Source organism: Lepidochelys olivacea, assembly GCF_965140295.1.
Source record: "Lepidochelys olivacea isolate rLepOli2 genome assembly, chromosome: 16".
Classification (NCBI taxonomy): Eukaryota; Metazoa; Chordata; order Testudines; family Cheloniidae; genus Lepidochelys; species Lepidochelys olivacea.
Window position 1 is genome coordinate 17,429,192 of NC_140426.1, and position 25,859 is coordinate 17,455,050.

Consider the following 25,859-nt stretch of genomic DNA (forward strand, 5'->3'; position numbering starts at 1 on the left):
TCAACTGGTGTCTACCCTGGTGGGTGCTCCAGACTAGGTTAGCCTGGCAGCTTTATCACAGGGCACATAGCCCAGATGGTGGTTAGGGGAAGGTGGAAAGCTCCCCTGTATTTTTAAGCAGTACCTCCACACATTGTGGAAATACACACGCAAACAGCACATACACTGCAAGCAGAATGTTTAAGGTAGACATCTGAGCATGAATGCAAACACCATGTATTCTTTACCTTAAAAAAAAATCCAAACCCTCCTCCCTCTCTCAAAACCACTCCAGCAGACTTGTTTGAAAAATTCCACTTTATTTCTCTCCATTATAAAAGCAGGGTTTTGTTTTTACATTTCTGTTAAGTGTCCAGAATGTTTTCATTATGTTTTCACAGTATCTCTGCAAGACCCCAAGGACGGTTCATATTGCTGCGGCATGAATGTGGGCAGAATGCTAGAGAAGAACCTCTGCTACGGGGTCTAAGGTAACCCTTCTCTCCCCCCAAAGCACCATCCTAATCCGACTGCTTTTCTCTGAGCTGCCCTGGGTTGAACTGGTCTTCCTTCCCCTTGTTCTTGAGCAGCATTGCAGGCTCTCTGCTGCTTCTTGCCATGCTCGCTGGTGCATACAATGGAGGAATGGAATCCACGTGCCATTGCTCACGTGGGGTTCTTGTTCACTAGCACACATGAAGTCCTGCCTCCTTTCAGTGTGTGAGAGATGGAAGTTAACGTGAGGGACCCCTTGCTATTTCCATCTTGGTCCCTCCGCAGCTCTGCCCATCCTCTCTCTCCTGACCTGCAGCAGAGACTGACCCAATCCTTCCCCAGCAGAGACTGGCACATTTCAGCTCATGCAGTGGTTTGGGGCTGTAGAGAACTGCCCATCATGAGAGGAGTAAGATGGGACCACCAGAGCTACCACACTCGTGTTGTGCACCAGATCTGAACCGAGAGTTGCAATGGCTCATGTTTTCAGCAGTACCCAACGTTAGCGCTGCACTTTCTTCAGGACACGTCCGTCATACAGTCCCATCAATTGCTTGGCTCCAGAGCACCCAAATAGGGAGGTCGCTGTATTTCCTTCTGCTGATTGCAGCCACTTAGTGCAGCATGAGCTGGTGCCCTGAACATTCAAGTACCAAAGGAGAGGCTAAGTGCTATCCACAGCAATTCTAAATATATGGCTATTGAGTTATTAACCAGCCATATAAATAGTGGTGTGCATAGCACTTTCCATTTCCAGCAGCCACCTCTTTTGTGTTGGCTCAATCTGTCCTCGGCAGGTTTGTAATGAAGCAACATTGGAAAAACATCACTATTTAATCACAAAGCATGAAGTCTCTAAAAAGGCAGTGTCCTTTTTCTACCCCCGCGTCTGACAGCACAAAGGGAGGAGGGAAGGATGTTTCCAACAAGGAAACGGGAGAGGCATTCTTGGGATGGAGTGAGAGTTAAAGGCCTTGCAAAGGTCATGCAAAACTCTGACCCCTGACATGAACCTTCATTCTCACATTTACGGCACAGCCAGGTCTACTCAGTGCAGCAGGACAGTCTTTGCAAAGAGGTTAATGTCAAATTGCAGGGGTGTATCCAATCCAGCAAGATAGGCGGTAGGAATCTGGCTTGTTTAATGTACCCAGAGACTAAGCCTAACGCCATGCTAAATGGAATACGACCTGAGGATTCCCTGAATGTGATTTCTGGTGAGCAGGAGAAGAAATCTTTCCTCCGAACACTCCTTCATATAGCTAGTTAAGACAGTGGGTTCTGATTTTTTGTTCCAGAGGTGCTGAGAACCCACAACCTGTACTGAAGTCAAAAGGAGCTGTAAATACTCAGCACTTCAGAAACAGGCTCAAAACAATGCCAGGCCTGAAGAACACCTCCCCACACGCGCGCACCAAACTTTGGGGCTGCTGAGAAATGGATGCAAGCTTCACCACTTGCGTCCATCCCAACTATCACCAGTCCGGCCGCAGCAGGAAGAGGTTTTGCTGTATTCAGTGATTTGCTATTGCATGGTATTGCCCAGGGGAGGATATGGATAAGTCTCAAGGGTCTGTACAAGTCAAGCTATAGCTGGGAGCTGATTAGACATAAGAAAGGGGAACTCAAGAATGGTGGAGGCAGTTGCCGTGCACACCACAAGGTCTCACAAGCTTGATTCATCATCCTCTCTAGATCTAGGGCCTGGGTTTAAGCCTTCTTCGGCTGTTCATTGGCAAACTGCTTCTCATGAATGGCTCCCTGAGTCAAATATCTGCCTGCTGGGAAGAGTGCAGGCATCCGTGGACAATCCCATCCGGAGCAGTCTCTCCCAGAATGCCCATAAACACTGTTGCTGTTGGGAATAAACTCTGAGTCTGGTGGTGTGGAGGATGACTCTGGGTGCTGTCATGTGGGATGCCGGGGCTTTGAAGCAGACACTGAGGCCTCTGGTCCCTGGGTGGGAGGGTGGCATTTGAGCATCCTGCCAAAATAAAGTGGTTGGACACAACTAGGGAGGGTCCTGGTATATCTAAGGCTGTCTTGCTGGTGAGCTCTTTAAAGAGCGTGCATGGAGGCTGGCTGCAATGCTAGCAGCTAGCAGATGAGTGGGGGGGAGAGACAGCTGCTTGGAGCATAGCGTGGGAAATGGCAGATCCAAATGGGAGTCTTGGGGAGTCCCAGTGAAATCAGCTGAGCAGGGACCAGCCAGGTACAGAACATTTGAGCACTCTTAGTCCCTAAGCAGTTCCTCCGTAAGGGGAAGTGTCACTATCTCCATTTTACAGGTGCAGAGGAGAGGTGAGGTGACATCCCTGAGGCTATACAACAAGAGCTGAAAACATAAGGTAGGTCTTCTCATCCCATCCCAGTTCCAAACAGACCTGACTTCCCGGAGCATGCTCCCCGCAGGATGCAGATTTTGCAATATTTACACCTTCTTTTGGGTTGCCTGCTTACACATGTATGCTTCTACCATATCTCTGCAGCTATGTCATCACCTACAACCCTTATCACTGAAAGCCATCTGAATCCGGTGGGACCATGAGGCTGGTTCTCCATCAGCACAGGTGAGCACTAAAGCTATAGTAAGAGGAGACTTTTTTGTTTTCACTGTTAATAGGAAGGGTGCATATTATTTTCACAGGTATAATTCTTCCTGAGTCAGAGACTCCAGTGGACAACAGCTTTCCTCATTTACACCCATACAGCCCCAGTGATTTTAGATGGGTCCCTCTGTATCTTGCTTCTCTCACCCCACCCTGTTATGAATTCATTGGGGTTTCGTGGGAGTAACCGATGGCAGAATTTGACCCCACGTATATTACAGCTTGTGTGTGACCCACCAGTCACGATGCCCTAGGGGAAAATAATTGTGTGCTAGTTTGGAAGGCGAAAGTCATCTCCTCAGGACAAGCAACATGAAACTAATTCCCCTGATTTGCATTTCTTTTTGAGTACCACATCTCCAGTCGTTCCCACCACTGGCTGGATTGTTCCGTATTCTCGTGCCAAAAGAGGCTCAGCTCAGAAGGCTTAAGCAATGCAAGGTTGTGACGACCCCTTCTATCGAGCAGCGAGGGGCCCGGCAGCTCTCGTCCGAAGACATTTCTATAACACACTTGTTACTTGCATTGCAACTTTGTGTGCAATACTAGTCCCATTTCTGCTCATACAGCAAAACAACGGGTTTTGAGCTGGGTTAATTCCATGCTTGCTTCTTCCATGTTTAAAACCAGGAAGGTTTTCTTTTTAATCTGGTTTCTTCCATTATCATTCCTTCCTCCTCATCCCTTGATACACTGACAATCTATCCCTCGCTCCAGAATGCTTCCCCTGACCCTCCCTAAAATCCTGTAGAAAAGAGATTCTGCTTGGTGAGATTAAATTTTCTTTCAAACACAGCTTTAAGGCAAAAGTTTGGCAATGCAAAGCAAAGTCTACATAAGGCCGCATGACTTAAGTTTGCAACTCAGAACCTTTTATCATTTAAAAAAACCCCATAATAAATAAATAGCATTTAGCTCCAGGAACTTGAGTTTCATTCTGGAGAGAAAAAAAATCCCTTTCCTCCCACCAAATATAATAAAATCCCAGATAAAAACCTTGTTTTGTTCTGGACAATCTGGGTGAGCTAATGAGACTGAAGTTCAAACAATAACTAAAGTCAAGAAGAAAAGAAAGCTACGGAGCTGGAAATAAAGTTTAGTTTGTTGATTCCTCCCTTAGGAATCAGGTGACGATACAGACCCTGGTCAAGGTCTTCTCTTTAGCTTTAGCACAGTGAGATCCGTCCCAATGGGAGAAGGTAGAATGGTTGCATTTCTGTTGAATGAATAAAAAGTGCATCTCAATTTTGCTTAGATTCTAAACGTATCTAAGTGCAGGGTTATTTTCTTCCCTTCTGGTGCCAGGATGCCGGGTTGCTATTACCGATACTTGGAAGGGATCACCACTAGTGGTGGCCCATCCTTTGGCCTCCACATGAGTACCTGAGCATCATTGGCATTGGGTTTCACAAGGGCACTGGGTGGTATTGGCTCATTCTTGTTAAGGACCTGGGGCTGCTCTTGAGCAAAGGGTTGCCCCAGCGTGGCACGCTGCCCCAAGGGTCTGCTGGGATTCACCTCTATGCCCAACCTCATGCGCCACTTGATAGTCTGCAGGGTCACCATCTCGCTGGTGGCTGTGTTGGTGGCAACCAACCAGGTGGTGAAGCTTTGATCCCGGTGGATGCTCGTGAGTTTCGCCACGTTGCTCTCGCTCACAGGTACCGCCCACGTGACGCTTGGGTAGAAGTTATCATTCATACTGATGGTGAACTTGGATTCCTTCCTGGTGGGCCCCACAATCATGCACGTTTCTGTGGTGTTGCCGTACCAGGGGTAGTTCACGCCATCTGAGTCACTTATGGCCTGGATCTTGCCATCTTGCAGATCCGGGAGCTCCCAACTCGACCTGCCGCAACCAAGAAGGAATCACAGTAATTGATTAGTGCAGGGACTCACTGGGCTGGGTTTTTTCATTGTACTGCCTGAGAGCGGGGGCGGCTTTGAGTGTGGCTTCCCTGTATCTTCCTCTATCGGGATTTGTGCTCACAATGTTCCTCTGCAATGAGAGCTCATCCCTTCTGTTAAAACAGCATTGCAAATGCCAAGGCCCAATCCTAGAGGTGGGGGGCACCACTACACTGGTATCACACAGGATTGGAAACTCAGTCTCTAGGCTTGGTACCAGTGTGGTCACAACTTAACTACTGGGTGTGCTCTCAAATATATTGGTGTCTCTAAACTCCTACAGGTGGCCCATTATATCACTATCAGAGCCATGAGACCCATCCCAGTTCTCTTTTCTCCTGTCCCTTAAAAACCCTTTATTGCAACCGATCTTGTGCTGCTCCTTACTCAGCCTCTTACTCACTCCCTGCCTCCAGGACAAATAAGCTGCCTCCAGTTTCCTGGCCTCTGCTGGTTTTAAGTAAGAGCAGGAGTCAAACCCAAGTCTCCCAAATAGGCAGAGCTGCTGCCAAGAAGGCAGGCAGGCAGACTCCCAATCCTAGGGGACAGGTGGAGCAGCCTCAAGTGGTGGGGAGAGGAGGTCCCCAGTCTAATAGCTTTCAGCGGGCCCTGCCGCTTGCTAAGTCCTGAAATAAATACTTGAGTTTAGCAGGGACCTTCCTATCTTCATTCAGTCTCTAACCACACACCACTGTTCAACGTTCTGGACAAGCCACTGTCCTCTCCATCTGCCCCTGCTATATACCAGTCATAGGTAGGGCCCTCCAAATTCACAGTCCATTTTGGTTAATTTCACGGTCATAGGATTTTAAAAATCATAAATTTCATGATTTCATATATTTAAATCTGAAACTTCTCAGTGTTGTAACTGTAGGGGTCCTGACCCAAAAGGGCATTGTGGGGGGTGGAGTTGCAAGGTTATTGTTGGGGGGTCTTGGTATTGCCAGCCTTACTTCTGCGGTTCTGGTGGTGGGGTGCTGCCTTCAGAGCTGGGCACCTGGCCAGCAGCCACTGCTCTCCGGCCGCCTAGCTCTGAAGGCAGCACAGAAGTAAAGGTGGCAATACCATGACCCCCACCCCCACACACAATAACCTTGCAACCCCCTTTTGGGTCAGGACCTCCTGTTTGAGAAATGCTGGTTTCGCATGTGAAATCTGTATAATAAGGGGTAAAAATACACAAAAGACCAGATTTCACGGCCGTCAATTTGGTAGAGCACTAGTCATGGGCAAGGATTGCCTTGTCCAGCATCCAGCACAATGGGGTTCTGATACGGACCAGGGGCTCTGGACACTACTTCAATACAAATTACATTAAATAAGGCCCAGCCTCTCCCTCTACCCCTTCCCCAGTCCCTCCACTTTAATCTAGGGCAACTTTCTTACAGCGCAAGACTTGATTGTGCAGCTAAAAACCCAACCAAACCAATAATAATGAGGCAAGTTGTTCCAGTGACCCTTGGGCTGTTACTTTTGCAGTTCAGCTACAACAGAGCAGCCTTCCCTGTGGGGGTGGGGGAGTGGTACAGCTGGGCCGATTGTTCTTAATTAGGCAGCTGGAGAGTGCAGGGAGGTAAATGGCCCCACTGGCAAATTAAAAGGTGAGGTGTGTCTGTTCTGCATTCAAAAGGACCCCCCCCACCCCCATCAGAGCAGGAGGGCAAATGTCACTCAAGGGAAGCCCCACCTCCTCCACCTCTGCCCCCCACCCCCGTCACTCCCAGAGTGTTGCCATTTATTTTATTGTGGCCAATCAAAATGCAGAAATTCAGCCCACACCCCCATCACCCCATTTCCTCATACGCCAAGTCTGCTAAAACATCTCAAAACTCATCACAAGAGAAGCAACACTAGCATTTAAAATATTACACCACTGGCTGGAGGGTTGCATGCATGCTGGCTTTTGTGGTTTGTGCGTTTTGGTTTTTTTTAAGTCTGTGGATTGACTTACACGTCTAGAGGATCTGAGTAGAATACTTTGCATTTCTAAATTCAGGGTGCTCACTGCATTTTCCAAACGCTAATAAGCACCGTAGCCCGCCTCCCACCTACCTTGTGTTTTATCCATTTTACAGATGTTGAAGCTCAGAGGGGTGAATGGTCTGATTTTCCCCCCTCCAAGTTGCAGAGCACTTGCAGAGCCCACTGATGTTAGTGGCGTCTGGGAGTGCTCAATGCTTCTGAGAATCTGGCCCTAAATGCCTGACCCAACATCACAGCAAGTTAGAGCGGTGAGAGAGAGAGTGCAGTCCAGCAGTTAGGCCCCTAGAGTGGGACTCAGGAGACCCGGATTCTGTTCCTCCGCTCCACTGCTGACCTCATGGCTGAGCTTGGACAAGTCCGTTCCCCTCCCACCTTTTTGTGTATTTAGCCTGTAAGCTGTTCAGAGCAGAGACCTCACGTCTGTGTGGTGCCAGGTACAAGGTGGGTCCAATTTTGGTTGGACCCTCAGGCACTACCTACCAAAATACAAATGATAAATGTTAGTGGCAGAGCTGGGAAAAGCACCTAGACGTTCTGACTCCTCATCACCTGCTGTCACTGTTAGACAAAAGTGCCACACCGCACACCCAAGGGTTTGCAGGCTATCACAGTAACCACAAAAGCAAAGGCTAGGTGGTTCAATGCCCTCTAAACTGGGAGGGGGAGGGGAAAGCAGCTGCAGTCTTTCTGATTGCGAGTTTAAACATAATCACAGGACTCCAACCAAAAGGCTAGTGCTTTCTATTGAGGAGATGAACAAAAATGTTCCTGCCCCATCTGCACATCTGACGTCAAATGCTGGAGTTTTGACGCTTCCAGTTGGATTTTTCAAGCCCATTATGAGAAGCTGATTATTGGGTAAGAGGGACATGATGCCAGAAATAGCTTAGCTCAGCTGAGAGCCCGTTTTTTGGCAAAGTAAACCCCACTCGAGTGACCACAAATGCTGACAGGAGCCCAAAGGCCAAGATGAATTCTGGAGGCATGCTTTTACAAATTGGGCTGGCAACGCTGGTTCTCCTGTGCACACTGAATTCCTACTGGCTATCACACGCCAGAATTACTGTGTTTTGGGGGGATTTTCTTGCACTTCAGTACAAGTCCTATGTCCCAGCCTTAAAACAGCCTTTGGAGTAAATCAGAGAAATATGCTTTGAGCACAGCACTGGGAGAGGGAGACTCTACAGTCTAATCCAGGGGTGGCCAACCTGGGGCTCCGGAGCCGCATGCGGCTCTTCAGAAGTTAATACGCGGCTCCTTGTATAGGCATAGACTCCGGGGCTGGACCTACAGGCACCAACTTTCCAATGTGCTGGGGGGTGCTCTCTGCCACAGGCCCGGCCCCCACTCGCCGCCTGCCATGCCCTCGCTCCTCCTCCTCTCCCTGCTCCCAGAGCCTCCTGCACGCCACAAAGCAGCTGATGGGAGGGGGAGGCGCTGATTGGGGGGGGGCACTGGGAGCAGGGTGGGGGAGCTGAAGGGGGGCTGCTGACGTATTACTGTGGCTCTTTGGCAATGTACACTGGTAAATTCTGGCTCCTTAGGCTCAGGTTGGCCACCCCTGGTCTAATCCAAGCTTTGGTATTGACTCACTGTGTGGTTTTGGGCTAGTCACTGAACCTCTCCTTGCCTCAGTTTCCCAATCTGTAATGTGGGAATAATACAAGCTACCTCTCAAAGCTGTTCTGAGGACTAATTAGTTTAGAGGGAAGTGATAACTCACTGGTTTGAGCATTGGCCTGCTAAACCCAGGATTGTGAGTTCAATCCTTAAGGGGGCCATTTAGGGATCTGGAGCAAAGCTTGGGGCTTGGTCCTGCTTTGAGCAGGGGGTTGGACTAGATGACCTCCTGAGGTCCCTTCTAACCCTGATATTCTATGATTAATGTTTGGAAAGCCCTATGAGATTTCTCTTTCACTAGTTAGCAGCAGACGTTTGACTCTAACCATCCTGCGGGGTATCTTTTACGATCCGAGGTTAGTTGTGGTCTCCTTGGTTAAAAGCCTTGCACTTGTGGTGCTGCAGCATGCTGTATATGGCGTGGCTGCATGTCTAGTGCTGTAGTCTGTACAGTCTACAGGGGTGTTGCAGGATGGAAGACACGACATCAAAGGAAAATATTCAGTGCAAAGCATTATTTTAGGAAACTGCATAGGGCGTGAAGATCTGGGGTCAAGATCTTAAAAAGGGACTAGCAACTTTGGGTGCCCACCTTCAAGGAGCCTCATTCGCAGAAGGCAGGTGCTCATTACTTCCTGGAAATCAGGCCCCTTTAAGGTGTCTCAAGTTGGGCCCCTAAAAATCACTAGTCACTTCTTTCAGAGTAGCGGCTGTGTTAGTCTGTATTCGCAAAAAGAAAAGGAGTACTTGTGGCACCTTAGAGACTAACCAATTTATTTGAGCATAAGCTTTTGTGAGCTACAGCTCACTTCATCGGATGCATTCAGTGTATTTTCCACTGAATGCATCCGATGAAGTGAGCTGTAGCTCACGAAAGCTTATGCTCAAATAAACTGGTTAGTCTCTAATTTGAGCATAAGCTTTCGTGAGCTACAGCTCACTTCATCGGATGCATTCAGTGGAAAATACACTGAATGCATCCGATGAAGTGAGCTGTAGCTCACAAAAGCTTATGCTCAAATAAATTGGTTAGTCTCTAAGGTGCCACAAGTACTCCTTTTCTTTTTACTAGTCACTTCTGAACATCCTGGCCTCAAAATGTCCAGGCCACAGAAACCTGGCATCCTGACCCCTGCCTGGTAAGTTCAGTGCCATGTGATGTTATCAGAGCCTGTAGGGGTATATAGCCTGATTCGGTTTTTCATGTGCTACAAACCTACTGGCTAACATACTGTCTGCGGCAGTTCTTGTTCTTCCAAGTATATTGCCAACGGACAGAGGGAGTCCTTTTCCCGAGAGCCACTTCTGACCTAAAACTGTAAAAAGAAAACCCGAGTGGATTCTAGCCATAACCCCTGTGGCACAGGGGAGACTGATTATGAGTGTCTCAAACAGCAAGGAGTCATTTCTCCCCTATGCTCCTCAACAAGGGATGAGAAAGAAAAGCTCTAGGGATTTTTCAGTGAACTCTTCCCTGCAAGGGAAGATGAATTGGAGGTCATGTACTATAGCAACAGGTTTAGCCCTTGCAGCAGAGTCTCATCAAGTGTGATCTCTGAAATACTATATGGGAATCCTTTCTCTCCCTTTCAGCAGATGATTTAGGATTACTTTCCATTCACATCATTGCTGATGCTCAGCTTGATTGAGGCCTGGGGACGAGATGTGACAATTTCCTGGACATTCCTATACATTATGGATGTGCCCACCGCTGAGACGCTGGGGCTGTATAAACGTGGGCGTGCCACACTGGGACATCTCGTTTGGGACTCCGTCCGCTACTTAAGGTTTGTAACTGAATCCTGAGCTGTTTTGCCCTACCCTTGCCACAGGCCAGTGGAAAAACAGTCTGGCTGAGGATGCCACTGGAACTGTGAAAACGAGTTAATTGGTTCCACCTTAGTGTCTGATGGATCTTTTGTCTGCATCCCAAAACCATTATGTAAGAGTCTCTGGTCAGGAGCAGCTTTGCAAAGGTTGTTGCAAGTCAGGACTGAGAGGCCTAGACAGATCGGTGAGAGGTTTTTCGCAGGGGTGCGTGAGATTCTATGGCCTGCGTTGTGCAGGAGGTCGGACTAGATGATCATAATGGTCCCTTCTGACCTTAGTATCTATGAATCTGTGCTGGGCCCTGGATTAGACCAGTAAGGAGTGTTGCCAATCAAGAGGTGCATCTGCAGAGTTTAGGGAGAAGGCTAAGGACTCAAATGGCAAGGGGTTCTATATGGCTAAGGTGCATCGGTTTAACTTTATAGACGGACTCGGGCTAGGGGTGGGGGATTAGGAGTGGATGCTGCAGGGCAGGTGAGAGGTTTGGGGAGGAAATTTGCACAACACCTTATGGCTCCATTCTTAATTCTAGCAAGCGTGACTAATCCTGAGGATTTCAATGAGCATCAAATTTACTCGCAACTGTTAGCGAGAGGAAGAAGTAGGCCTTCGTCATCATCCTGTTACTGGAGCAAAGGGAAACTAAATAGCATAGCTCATGAACCACAAACCCTGGACTTCCTGCCCCTTGCCTGCTTTTATCAAAGATCCCTTGCCACGAGGGGTCATGACCTTTGCTTGTGTGGCTTGTCCATATGAAGTCAAATAATTCTCCCCCGACCAGCCATTTTGACGTGATCAGAAGATGGTGCTGCAGAATGCCCAGTTGCTGCAAACGGATCTCTCTGGGATTAAAACGGTGCCATGGAAAGCCCAGAAACTTGCACTGTAAATTCTTCGACCCCAGGGAAGCTGTGTGAACTCCCAAGCCTGTCTGATTTCAGGCTGAGCTGCTCCAGAATCAGTGGTTCTGGTTTGTAATGCTGACAGGTTTGTGGTTTACTCTGCTGCTCGGTTGTCCAGAATCACCAGAAACTAGGGTAGCTGAAAAGCCTGCTTTAATTTACCACGGGCCCTTTACGAACACACACATACTCTTTCAGCTACATCTCCGTGGAACAATGGTGCCCAGGCTGTAGCCTGTCAAGCCATATTTTCCAGCCTTCCTAATCTGGGTTCTGACCCCCTCCCAATTTCCTTTTGAGGCATGTTTCTTTCTATTCCCTAACGAGGGGACCTAGTCGCTGGTTTATACAATCCCTCTGGATGTTCCCCTGCAGTATAACATGAGGCCATAAGTACAGCATTGTGTGCAGTGACAGCAAATTCAAGCAAAGTGACCTCCAGCTTTCCGCAGCAAGCAGGATGACATGGGTGCATTAAATTTAACCTTTTCAGACAGGCATAAGGTGCCATCAGTAAACACTCGGATGCTTGCTCATCCTCGGACCTCAGTGCTTGAAGCCAGACCTTAATTAGTCACAGGACATTATGGCCTTGCATATTGTTTTTATGATAAAAGGGGTGCAGCTTGCATCAGATCTAGACTTTGCTCTGCACGGATGCTCAAGGAATCCATTTCGGGGAGCGGGGGGGCAATGCAAAGCCATCCTGGGCTTTCCACCCATCCTTCCCCATGATTCATTGTGACTAACATCACCAGCTAACCAAGTCTGTGCTGGTGACAGAAACAGACTGGCAGCACTGTCCATTAGCAACAAGCGGGAATGATCCTGAACTGGATTTTTATGGATTTATACCCCTGATCCTCCATGTTCAATACAACGCCCTTTATAAATTGGCTTTTACCCTCTACCTCACCTACTTCAGCACTGCAAAGCAATTCAGTAGAGCTCCTGGTAAAGAACAAGAAGTGAATGAGAAAGTGGAATGGGGACAGACTTTCATGCATGAGAGTAGCAGAGCTGTTACCGCTTCTAGACTTTGGGGGAACCTCAATGAGGTTTTTTTTTTTTTTTAAACAAATGTTGGTTTGCTGCACTCCAAAAATGTCACCGTTCTTTTAGTGGATTAGTCTCCAATCACATTTCTCCTCCTGGGGTCTTGGAAGTTTATTCTTCATATAGGCCTGTTTTTATAGCAGAGATGAGTTTAATTCTATTTCTGTTGTAGGCCCTGGAAGATGCAATCTTTAAGGCATCTCTCTTTTAAAATTTCAGGGGACATTGTAGAGATAAAAATCTATATACAATTTTATTTTGAAAAGCCTTCGCAGATGACTCGAAAAGTCTGATTTATTTATCACAGTCTGTGTTTTGCTTATCACCATCTGTGCTGTTACCTGCACTTTACTCCATGGAGACAGTAAAAATAACCTGGTTAACTTCACATAAGTTTTATATTCTTATTTGTATAGTGGTAGCACCTAGGAGATACAGTCATGGCCAGGACCCCACTGTGCTAAGCACTGTACCAACACAGAGCAAAGAGATGGTCCCTGCCTCAAAGAGCTTACAATTTAAGTAGGGCCTGACCTTGCCGTCTCTGCTTAAGCAAAGCTTTCACTGCCTGATTCTGATCACCCAGTTGAGTAGCACCTTGCTCGACGAGTAGTCCCTCCTACAAATAGTGCTACTCCGGGTAAGCAATGGTATCAGAACTGGGCTCTCAATGCAACCTAATAAGCAAGTTGTCTGCAAAAGGACAGCAGAATAGGAACAGCAGGCAGTTTCACTTCGTAGTCCTTGTGCTCTGTTGCTCTGCTGTTTGTTTTCAGCTCATGACACTGCAGGAGGAATCTTCATGGCCAAGGAAGAGTTCAGTGACTTTTTAAGCAATGGCATTTCTCTTAGCATTAGGTTTTTCAAAAGACCACCTTTGTCTGTGTGTAAAACCTAAAAATGTGGCACCTAATCCCCGAGCTGCAGACATCCTTTTAAACAAGCGTGTGTTTGAAGGACTGCCTCTCTACCTCTCCTCCATCTAGTACTGAGGGGTACGCACAGCTCAGTCTGTTCCTGCGGTCCCCAGCCATGCCTTCCTTTTTCAGTGCAATGGGCAGTGTATCGATGACTGAGTGACAACTTCAGGATGTAAAAGCAAAAATGCTTCAGAGCCTGGTGCGAAGATGAGGCTCCCATTCTCAACCTGAATCCTTCCCGTGCCATCAGACTTCATTCAGGGCATGGACATTAATTTTTGTATTCAGTCATTAGAGCCTGTTTTAATGGTCCGTTGCAACAGTGATTTTAAAAAAAATCCAGTTGTCCCTATTTAAGAGGGAGTGTTCCTTGAGCCAAATTCTCCACTGCTGTAAAACTCCAAAAATGGAACTCTGCTGATGTACACCAGCAGACGACCTGGCCCGTTCTTTCAGCCAGATTTCCATTGGCAAAAAACTCTTGCAGTCCAATGTACTGCAGTGGCATTAAGAGGTCTTTCTCCCCAAATGCCCTTTTTATAGCCTTATCATGTGGCAGGTCTGGGGGCAACCCTCTAAGGAAATGGCACGGAGAGGCCAACAAACTTTTAATCATGTTTTTGTAATGTATAAAATCAGCTAAATATGGCTGACCCCAGAGAAAAGCATCTCTTTGCACACATACAATGATATTTTCATCCCTAAATTTGCATTGTTTACTGAATTATAGTTCATTGTTCCTCTGTATGTGCTGAGCTTAATTCCAGCTGCTCTGATAATACTTAGCTCTTATACAGAACTTTTAATCTACAGCTATAACAGCATTTTAGAAAGGAAGGTCAACATCATTATCCTCAATGTACAGATGGGGAAACTGAGGCACAGAGACAAAGTGACTTGCCCCAGTTCTATGTGTGTGAGTGACAGTCGGGTATAGAATCCAGCTGCCCTGTTAGTTTTGTTTTACTGAATACCCACCTATATTTATGTACCAGTGGATTTTGCACCTGATCATCTAGGCTAAGATTGTCAAATGTGGCTATGGGAGTTAGGCACCCAATTTGTTTCAGCTCCTTTGAAACCCCCAGCCCTAATTTCCTGTTGCTGGGCACTACCCTGCAGAACCCCTTTTAAAGAGCAGACAGTGAGCCCAACCTTCCAGGGCTCAAGGCCCACTGTGTGCTTTAGAATCAGTAAAATCTTACCCCTTCCCCATCCAACCTAACTCCCAACATTTGGCTGTTGCCCATGTGTTGGTGAGGGAGCGCTTTCTGCTTGGGCAATGAACTGGGAAAGGAAATGGGGACAGAAAGCAGGAACTGTTCTCCTTGGCAATCTGCTCCCCTGGGGCACTGGGCCTGTCAGGCACATATTCGCTTCATGCCTGAAATATCAAACTTGTGTCATTAGGCTGGGCAAATACTGTATGTAAGCTTGCTCTCTCTGGGTCCTGCAGTGCTCCTGGAGGGGAGAGGCACTGGAAGGTAGAGTACAGCAGAGATGCAGTTGGACCTTTTGGGAAGGCAATATGTTAGGTTCATCTGCTCTCTTGTTCTATCCTCTGTCCCCCTTCTTTTCCCTCCTCCCCACCTTTCATTTTGTAGTTGGCCTGTCTTTCCCCCAGCTAGGCAAGCATTTCCCTCATGCGGTGTTCGTTGAATTAGCAATCAGGAAAGTTGCTTAAGCCTGACCTTTCCATCCCATCTTCCTCTGTGAGACTGGACAGCATCAGTGTGTCCAGTCACCAAGCCATCTGCCTCTCCTAGCCTACGCTATGTTCCAACTTCAGGCTCTTGTACTGCTGGCTGGGCAAACCACTTCCGCTGCACCATGAGTCTTCTACTAGTTTTACCCATGAGCCACACACTTGCTATTCTGTGTGGGGGTGTGTGTGTAATAGTTATTTATATATATATATATAGGTGGAGCTGCATTTCCACTTACATCACAATTTGGAGGTAGAGAGGTGTGTGTGTTTTTCCCCCGTTCTTTTCGCTTCTTGTTCTTACATGGTGTGGATGGGGATGTACATTTTTAACCGCAGGCCCAGGGTGATGCACAGTGTTAACCCTTCACTCTTGCAGCCAAATCCTGCTTGCCTCACCCATGCAGACAGCCTGTTGCAATGAGCAAAGCAAACAGGATTCAGCCCCCTAATGCTGCTGTACATTCATAGTTGGTGTAATGTCAAGCACTCAGCCCTGCTGATAGCACATTGCAGGAATAGCAACCCAACTTGTTTACAACAGCAGAACGCTGTAAGTGTCAGCATTTGTTTGCATTCTGATTTGTAAAAAAAGCACCCTTTCCTTTTTTTAAAGGGGGGGAGCATCGGCAAAGATCTGGCATGGAAGGGACTCCCTTTTCATATGAAAAGCAACACCCTTGTCTTCTACCATATCTGCAATCTCGTGGCAGGGGTGACTTCTGCTTTCAGGATTTACAGTGTTGCTGGAACCCTCGGACTACCCTCTGTATAAATGGTATTGCATTTGGGTGGCTACCAAACCAAGCGTTTCTGTTTTAGGACCTGATTTTGTTCCCCTGGGAGTCAATGGAAAAACACCCACTGCCTTTAAGGGGGCAAGTTCAAGCTTTTATCTCTCTTTTAAAGAAGTTGTACAGTTTTAATATTAGAGAAGCTAAATCAAATGGGCTAAATGGTGCTTCACCAACCAAGTCCTGCTTCCCCTGCTTCAATACACACACACACACGCTCTCGCACTCACTGGAAATACTTACATTCCCTGCTCCCCGTAGTGGTTGTAAAACTCCATATGGCTACACGCCTGAATCCAACCCACAATCCAGGTCTCTTTCTTAGGGATAGGGGGTACCAAGACCTGGGCAGAGGCTCGAAAGTGAGGGGTCCGGTATCGCAGAACCACGCTGGATGACTCGTCAATGCTGGTGGGAACGGGATCGATGGAGGCTTTCACTTCAATCACTGAAATACTTTCCCGGAAAACTTTGGATTTGCAGCTAATACTCTGAATACAGCCCATGGCATACAACACCAGTGCAATTCCTAGGACACTCCAGCAATCCTGGGGAAGATTAGGCATTGAAATGATAAGGTGCTAGATCAAATATAGATCTTCCTGCTTTGTAATCTCAAAATTGATATCCATAGGATAGAAAATTCATCATATAAAGTCTTTATTTGAATTTCAGTATTATCGCTGCTGCTTCGGCTCTTATGGAGTTAGCTGCACTTCAGAAGCAGAGGGGCCTTTTCTTATTCTCCCGTTAATGACACAAGAAATCTTTCATTCATATCTTCTTTGGATTAAAAAAAGTCTTGAGTTCAATAAATAATCCTCTCCTTTTTTAAAGATGAGATATTTAGTCCTTCCTTTTTCTTGAATGCCATCTGTTCACCATGAAACATCGGCAAAGCGAGCATTTCCCTTTATTCTTTGGATGAAAAAGCAGAATGCTGATAGACACATCTATATAAATAATAAAATACTTCTGGTCACAGCTCCTGTAGATTTCCACTTCCGGACTTGCAGTTGTTCATAACTTCCTTTTGCAAAGAAAAATAGTACTGTAATTAAAAAATCAAGGTGGAAAATGTTAAATCAGCCACACATCTCTGATTTGCAGGCTTTTGTAGGTGGCGGAGATATGGGTGTTGCTGATATATATATTTTTTTTAAGTAATAGCTTAAATAATAAACCACAGGTCTTTGTCACACATCACATTCCCCCAGCTTTGCATTTAGAAATAAAACAGGAGGGGAAATGACGAAAATGAGAGCAGTTCCCAAGGAGATATTTTAGCTTTTCTGTTGCACCACTTCGCTGATTTCTGTTTCAACGTTGCTCTCCCTTCTTCCCTCAATCACTGCGGATTCCAACTGCAAAAACATCACTGGAAGCCCGGCAGACGCCCTGTCTCCTCCCCTCCTGGGCTTTCCGCGAGCTGTGGGGAGGGGGGCTACCCCGCCTGGGTTTAGTCCTTCCACCTCTCCTCTCCGGACCTGGCTGCGGGATGGGGAGGAGCCGGCTCTGAGATCTCTAGAAGTTTTGTCAAACTTTCTCTGAGGCTACTGGTAGTTGGAGCTGCTTCCTGGCTGCTCTCCCCCAGGTCACGATCCGCCGCGCTGACCCAGCCTGCAGCGAACAATCGCCTCCCGTGACATCGCCACTCACCCGCCACCTGGGCTGGGGAAGGATGCGAAGCCGGGAGGATGCGAGCCCGGCGGTGGCTTCGCAGCTTGCCCCCACCCCTCCTCCTCCTCTTCCAGCGCTGGGCTTTTAGTTCGCTGTTGCAGTGGATCGCATGTCACGCCGCCTGTGTCCTCGGATGTCTCGGCAGCCCTGGCTCCGCAGCCCGCCCTCCTCCGTCTTGTCTCTGGGGACCAGGCTCGCCGTCACCCCCAGGGAATCACCTGCAGGCATGGGGCGAGGGTCCTTTGCATGTGTGTGAACAGAGAGAGAGAGAACAGCCTTCCCCCCAGTCTGTGCTTCCGGATCCTTGTGTCTTCAGAGCTTCACAGCATCCTGCACCCTGGGGGGACTTTGCATTTTCACAAATGCACCTCCCCTCTTCCCCCCCCCCCCGGATAAATGTCATTCACAGTCTCAGATCGCTTCGGAGCTGCAGCTGCTGGGGGCTTCTTGGTGCCGGGACAGCAGCTTCTTCGTGCATCCGTTTGCCAGGCTTTTCCAGCCAGATCTGTATTTGCGTGTGTGTGTGTGTAGGGTCGGGTTTTTTGTTTTTTTTGCTTTGTCTCGGAAGGTGAGAAAAGCAGGAGCGATTCCCCCTCGCTGCTGCAAGCTTCCTCTTGTTGCAAGAAATAAATCAGGGGGCAGGATCTGAATTGTATTTCAGCCTCTCCAGTGGATCAGTCCTTTGGACGGTGGGGGAACAAAATCCTGCTTCAGTTTCTGCTGCAGCATCAGAAAGACAGCCAGGTCAAACTTTGCAAGAAACTCATTTTCATGCCCGTGGCATTCTCATGCAGCCCAGCTGTTCTTGCAGGCTTTCCAGGGAGGGAGCTCTGTGCATGACAGCTTCTTTCCCTCCGCCCCAGTCCAACTGCAGTATTATTAGCAGGTCTCTCTCTGCCGCTCATACCTCCCTCCCTCTCTCTCCCAACCCTCCCCCTGTATTCCTCGCTTAAACTGCAGCTGTTGGAGCGAAACCTCTTTGCAAAACGGCATTTCCTTTCAACAGCTTCAGGCATTCTGGGTAATGTAGTTTTGGTTTTTTAATTCCACCTATTTAAAAAAAATGCAACGCATTTTCTGTCACTTTAATTTTGGCCCTTTTCTTTCCTCTGGAATATTTGCTGGCTGAAGTTTGGTAGGTGGATTCAATCAGGGGTATGATATTCCTTTAGTCCTAGGCTCTCTGGGCTGGGTGGGGATTCTGGCAATGGAAAATCGAAGGCTTTCTCTAGTGGGAAAAGGACTGAGGAGTAGCTGGCACAGACAGAAAATTGAAAGTGGTTGTGAGGAAGCAATGGCTGGTGGAAAATTATTACCTTGTATTATTGATACTTGCCATGGTCTTGTTGTATAGCCAATGGCTAAGGTTGAGAGTTTTCCTCACTGTGTTGGGTGCAGAGCTCTGTGAAGATCTGAGCATGAACCCTGCTGGGTGCTAAACACAGCTGCAAACCTGGCGGGGGGGGGGAAAGGGGGTGTGCACACGTGTTTATAGAATTATTATAGGTCTTAGTGCTTTTCATCTGTAGTGCTCAAAGCTCTTTACGAAGAGGGTCAGTATTATTATGCACATTTTATAGCTGGGGAAACTGAGGCACAGAAATGTGAAATGACTTGCCCAAGGTCAACCAGCAGTATAGTGTATTATATCAATATAATAAGACGGACACTTGTGTGTTATTTACATACACAATTTAGCTCAGACAATGTGCTTTGCACTGCAATCTACCCAGGTACAATCTCTGCCCTTGACTCTACAGTCTTCTAATAGATACACGGAAGGTTAGGAGGCAGAGGGAAATTCAGACACGCAGATGCCTTCGGGACAGGGCGAGGTTGTATCTGCTCCTTGTGGGCAGTGCTGGAATTGCAATGGAGCCCATTGGATCTGAGACCTGAGTGAGAACACAAGAATTTCCCTGGGGTGTGCTGGCATAAAGTCCTGCCTCCAATACTCAGTCGGACCAATCATGTTCAGCCTTTCCCCACTCCTCCTCCTTTTCAGCCAGGCTCCCTCCTTCTACCTTTCTGCTCTGGAGAACAGAATGAGGTGCCTCAGCATGGGTGGGATGCTGAGCCCACGCCCCTTCCTTGGCCTGCTCCCCCTCTTCATGCACCTTCCACTCTTCATGCAGAATGGAGCAGAACTGGCCACCACACTCAATAGGTTGGGGCAGAAAGAGCCAGGGAGGGACAAACAGGCCCAGAGACCACCACAGAAGGAATTTCCCTAGCTGACAGGGTGATGGGCTGATGGGGAGGGGAGTGGTGAGCTGCTAAGCAAGCCCATAACTGTACAGGAGTGGGGAGCAGAGACCAGCCCCAGATGGAGCAGGCGAGATCGTGAGGTTGCTCCTATTTGACTTTAAAAGTCATTTACAGTCTACTCTCTCAGCAGAGATCACCTACAGATTAGCTAGGCATGAACACAGGCTTCCACGTTTTGCAGCCACACCCTGTTGTCTTGTGAAATTGTCAAATTAAGCTAAGCCGGATCAGAGCTGGTCAGTCTTTGGATGGAAGCTTCCAGGGAAACAGCTGCTAGAAGGGGGATTCATTGATCATTCAGCAAGTGGTAATATTTTCTTGCTTTACATTTTTCAAAGTGCCATGCAAACATTGGATTCATTACTGATTATTACTATCCCTGCAACAGACAGGGAAACAGAGCCGCACAGAGCATGCAAGGGAGTGATTTGCCCATGAGCTCACATCAAGTCTGGTGGAGGGGGAAGTAGAACTCAGAAGTTCTTGACTCCCAAGAGACTTCTTTCTACCAAGTCAGTACTGAACCAGTGCTCTGGACATTGTGATTCTGGGACTGATGTTCTGCAGACAAGACTTAAAACAAGGTAATTCAAAATCCCATTGCACTTTTTGCAATAATTGAGTAGAGCTGTGTGGCCAACAGAAGTTCTGTTTTGTGCAGGATTTTAAAATCTGGCTTCGTTCTGAAGGGGAACAGAAACTGAAAATTTCAAAATATATTATAAAATTAAAAAAAAGTTGAAATAAAACCAAAATGATTCCATTGACCCAATCCTAATTTTGGGGGGAATTTTTCTGCACTAAGAATCTCCAATTTTTGAATATCTATTCCAATGCAGAACTATAATTTCAAAACAAAAAACTGAAATGTTTCATTCTGAAAATGTTGACAAGGGGACATTTCGACCTTGTTAGATTCCACCCCCCCCCCCAAGTGTTCTTCTGAAATGAACCCAGTTTTCAAGAAGCATTTTGATTTCAATAGAATCTGGTTCTGTTACAATTTCGCTGAGCCTGTTTAACTTTGCTGTCTTCGTTGATTTCTAATTTGGGTCATTATAGTCTACCTATAACTCCAAATCATCTCTGCAGCTTCAGTGGGATTCTTCTTCACGTTTAGTGGTACGTGGCTGCGTAGCATGCTGGGGACTGTTAAACAATTGCCATGTTCCACTCCAGCAGTGGCTGCGTGTGAGGACTGGGTAAAGCAATCCCTGTGCTACAGTGTGGAGAAGAGCTTGAAGGTGAAAATGTTCACGCTGAAGGCCAGCCTTTGAGGCCCAGCCATAACCCAACATAATGTGGCGCTTGGGGATATTTGCTGATCCCTTCGGTTGTCTATGCTTTTCCTTCTTAAATCTGTTTAAGTGTTTGTGTGCCCCAGTCTCACATTATAACATGCCCACTCTCCACTCCTCCTGGGGCTATTTTCTCCTAGCAGCAGGGCTGATATACTGCACTATCACCTTGTTTCAGCAGAGGATGACGGAAATATAGCACCTTCTTTTATGGGGTGGGGGGAGGAAATACTGCAGTATTCTCCACTAAAGGACTCAAATACTGCAGCTGGAGCCAGCGTTGCTGTAGCATTTCGGGTTAATATTCCAGAATACTGTCATGTATTTTAAATAAGGTTCCTTCCCCCACCTCCCATTCATCACCACCACCACCTCCTTCACTGCCACCTCCAAATCAAAAGCCTACTGAAAACCAGTCCTATCGTAGGAAGGCAGAAGGTTTTGCTGTTGAGCAGTTTGGCTGCAAGTGTCTGCTGCTGCTTCTTGGCTGTGGCTGCTGGAGCTTGGGGTGTGCTGAAGGTGTCGGTGATGCTGGTGTGGGTGGGGATGGGGAGGTTTCCAGAATCATGGGGACAGAGGCATTGCTGTTCTTCCCTGACTGCATCTCCAGTGCAGGCTGCGCAGCTGGGATTGCCAACTGAGCTGATAGGCAGCAACAGCTATGCAGGGGGTTTGGGCCGTCAGACCCCACCAGCCCAGGGGAATGTTGGGCCAGCCTGGGAGGACGAGCCTGCTGGTTGGGGAGGGAGCTGGCAAGGAGGGGAAATGTGCTGGGCCTGGGCAGAGGCCACTCACAGCAATCGGCCACCTTAGGCAAAACTTCAGTCTGCTGCCCTCAACCTACTCTCCTAGAAGTTTGCAACAGCCCCTCTGCGCCTCCCCCACTGCTGCTACCTCCCAGCCCTGAGCCTCATGCAGCCGGGTCAGAGGCCTCTGGGACAGACCCCAATCTGACATCCCAGTGGGTTGAGCTGGGCCAGGCCACCATGAAAGTCCCCTCAGGCCTGTGCCCTAGGCCCTGCAAGCTGCCAAGACCTGCTCTTTGGGCCCGCAGTATCCCTGCCTGCACCACCCAGCCCACCCCCTGCACTTTTCTGGATTTGCATCTCAGTGTTGGGCTCGTAGCCGTGTCAGTCTCTCCAGAGCCCACACATGGGGGAGTTGAAGCAGAAGGTGGAGCAGGAGCCAGGCACTGCGTGGGCAGCAGGGGGGTTAGCTGCCAACCTGAAGCCGGGTGGGGCATTGCACTTGTGGCTGAAGGCCTAGCAGAACCTGCGGTGCTGCCAGGAGCAGCCCCAAGCCGCTCAGCACCGAAGCCACTGCTGTGACCACTATCTTACCTGAACTGGGCTCAGGGAATAGCGGAGTGAGGGCAGGAACACTTCCCCAGCAGCTCAGCTGGGGACCGCTTCCTGCTTCGTGGAGCCACGGCTGGTGGCTGCCCACATGTCTGGGCAGCCCCTCTGCCGCCACCACCAGTCTGCCGCCTTCCAAAACCTGCCATCCTAGCCAGCTGCCTAGTCTGCTATAGCTAGCAAGGCCTCTGAACTGTGGCCTCAGAGAAGGGATCTGGGGAAGGGAGCTGGAATCCATCAGCCTGGGAGTTCTCCAAGGTGCTAAAATAAACCCAGTGTGGATCAGATTGCAAGACCAAAATAACCCAGCAGCAGCCTTGGAAATCTGAGCAGGGAGCACAGCGTTCAGCGGAACGTGTGTGAGGGAGGGAAGGCACATTTTAATGGTTTATTAATAATATTTCAAAGCCGTGTATTTCTGGTTAGCTTCCAAAACATGGTGTGCCTCTGAGAACCCTGCTTCACCTCTCCTGACATGCAACATGCAGGTGCAACATGTGTCGGTGCTCAGGGCAATCTGTGAATGATGCAGCCTCAGTGTGATCTGTAGGAAACCCAAAACTTTTCTCTTGAACTCTCCTTCCCCTCCCAGGCGATGGACCATTGCAGCCTTCCTAGTTGTAGGGCTGCTAGCAACAAGCTGCTAAAAGCAGAGTTCCCTGCCCAGTCCAGTCTTACCCCTGAAAAGGGGGGAAAGGGATGAGTTGCCGCCTCTCCTCCCTTTAGGAAGAGTGGGAACCGGACAGATAATTGCCTTCCTCTCCCATCAAGCTGCTAGGAGGAGGACATTGGGAAATAAGCTGCTAAATCTGTGGGGTACCCTAGTTAACCACTTGTGCTTATGTTTAAGGCTGGGACCCTGATTAGAGCTTGTGAAATGTGTGTATGTGTGAGAGAGAAAGAATGTCCCCCCGTGTACTGGAAAGTAGTTGGCAGGAGAGAGACCCGTCAGATTTAAAATTAACCCCAAGTGTTTGCTTTCAAAGTATTTTTCCCTGTGATTACTCCACTGGGGAAACTGCCCAGTAACAACGTCCTCCTCCCCACCCCACCCCCCCGCCATGGCTCAGAGAGTCAGAACTCTTCCTCCTGATTGTTAGGACCATTGCTACAAAAACAACACTTAATTGCAAATGGACACCCCCCCTCCCAGAGCAACACCCTTGCAGCAGGCAGTAGGAGTGTGTGGGCCATTCAGAGCAAAAGTGACAGCTGTCATAAAGTTAAAGCAGTGACCTGTCTAGCCTATGGCACGTGGGTGGTGATTTTCCCATGCCATGGAACCTCAGCACAGGGTAATGGCAGACCAGTAGTAACAGGGATATTGACCGCTCTGATAGCGTAAGAATGCAGCTGCATGACTCTGATCAAATGGGACCTACTGCGTGCCTGTGGTGTACTACTAACAGCCCTCCTGTGCTGCCTCTTGTCTGTGTCTGCACGAGTGTGTGGTTGTGTGTATTGTATATGCATATAAGTAGTAGCTGTCTTTACAAGTCAAGCTGGGGTGTGGCTCCTGGGATGGGATAGGTGTGTTTGGAGAGGGGAGGGGACAGAAAAGTTTGCTGCAACGCAGTGAAAGAGCTCTGTCCTCAGCTGGTCATCACATAGCAGTGGTAGATCCCTGGGGCAACAGAGGCTGAGAAGCTGCATTAGACTGAAATACATTCCCTCTCTATGGATAACAGGTAAAAATATATCTGGTGGTCTGAGAAAGAGGCTAGGAGTTTGGACTCCTGGGTCCCTTTATTACCTCTGCCACTGATTTGCTTGGGCACATCATGGGCTAACCTCTCTGTGTCAGTTTGTCTGTAACAAGGTCTTATACCGCCTCCCTCCACAGGGCTGTTGTGATGCTTAATTAATTCGTGTGACACACTTTGAAAGACTCAGATGCAAGGTGCAATAGATGTGTAAAGTTTTATTATTTATTTTATTATCCTCCAAAGCCAAAACCACCTCCTACAGATGGTTTCAGCTCTCCCATGCAATGTATGACTTAATGCTTGTATTGATAAATAGCACTGGAACCAAGGAATGTGCGTGCCATAGGGCAATGGTAATCTTTAATTGCACTGCCTATCATCTGAGGATTTCAAGGCCCGTGACAAAGATGGGTGTGTATTATATCCACTTGACAAATGTGGAAACTGAGGCATGCAAAGAGGCCTTGTGGCTTGAAGGGCAATCCTGAATACTGTCAATATTTCTCCTGTCACCATCTGGAGGGGTCAAAGTAGCAAAGGCATCTCCTCCAAAAGACTCAGCCTGGCCTACAGGGCTGCAGAGAAATGTCCCTGGAGACACCCCCTGTTCCTTTCCAAGCAGTGCCAGATTAAGCACAGATCCATTGAGCTGTAGATCCAAATCTTACATGGCAAAGGCTCTAGTCCCAAGAGCATTTAGATCTACTGAGGTGTGGCTACCACCCGCACAAGGGAAGGGGGGGACTTGGTTGGGGGCTGGCCCAAGCTGTCCTCTGCTGTCCTGTTTGTATTGCATTAGGGAGCTTGATCTGAGCCCCTATGCAGATGTGGCCTGAAGCAAGAGTAGGGAGCTTGCTGTTGACATCTGTCGGTGAACAGGGAGAACAGCAGCCCAGAGCTGCATGAGAACTCCAGTTGGACAGGAGATCTAAAGGGCAGGGAGCTCTCTGCTGGCATCTGTCCGTGAGCAAGGGGAAATGATTGAATGGGCCAGGCCTCATTTGCATTTCAGTTATGTGGCAGGTTGGTGCATTTTGGTTAAGACACAGTTAAGTTTTGAGTTTGGGGGCAGTAAAATGCTGTTGTCCGTGATGGGAAATGAAGGGAAAAGAGAACTGCATCAAATGTGCCTAGGGTGAGAAGTCACCCTAACCGCGATTGTGACCTGGCACAGCTGAATAGCAGTTACTGGACAAAGTCTAAGTAAGTAATTTGAATGGATAGACTGGGCTCTATCTTCTGTTGAGACGCCCTTCCTGGTGGTAGGGGCTTTGTTTAGGGATGCTATATGTCATTGACTTTTCTCTGAAGACTCCTTACGGAGGTAGCTTCAAGACAGTGGTTGGCTTTGAGGTGGTGGACAGAGGTAAACTGAGGTGCTTCAAGGCTGTGCAGGGAGCTGAGGTGGCTTGGGCTGAAGCCACAGAGAGCCGCAGCTTACCGGAGGGACTTTGGTGCAGATATCTCTACCTAGCAATCAAAGCTGAAATCGCTTCCGCTGGGTCAGGCGGTAGAAGACCCTTCCCCCTCCCCCTGGCAACCCAGGCAGCACTTCCCTTAGGGGCTGACGACTGAACTGAACACCTCCAACCCTGGACACCAAACTGCAAGTGGGGGAGCTGCGGAGGAGAGAAGTGGCCAGAGTGCATTAGGAGGACTGAGTTTGGAATTTCTGCGAAGACACCTTGGGGCAGGGGGGAAGAGTCTTGCCTAATACTGTCCATTTATTAACTGCTGCCTTTCCTGAG

At 48.2% G+C, this 25,859-nt stretch overlaps 2 protein-coding genes across 2 annotated transcripts in view; one reads left to right on the top strand and one right to left on the bottom strand.

Moving 5' to 3' along the window:
* Positions 1-310: 310 nt before the first annotated feature.
* PLPP7 (phospholipid phosphatase 7 (inactive)) overlaps positions 311-25,859 on the top strand; it is a 43,732-nt gene continuing 18,183 nt past the window's right edge. Inside the window, exons 1-2 of the transcript XR_014714346.1 lie at positions 311-3,044; positions 10,191-10,381. The gene's annotated coding sequence lies outside the window, so the exon portion shown is untranslated. The remainder of the gene's footprint in view (positions 3,045-10,190; positions 10,382-25,859) is intronic.
* FAM78A (family with sequence similarity 78 member A) lies at positions 4,009-16,640 on the bottom strand. Its single transcript, XM_084650456.1, has 2 exons — positions 16,048-16,640; positions 4,009-4,932 (listed from the first exon to the last, which is right to left on the bottom strand). The coding sequence occupies exons 1-2, from the start codon at positions 16,368-16,370 to the stop codon at positions 4,404-4,406; spliced, it is 852 nt and encodes a 283-aa protein (XP_084506582.1). The 5' UTR covers positions 16,371-16,640; the 3' UTR covers positions 4,009-4,403.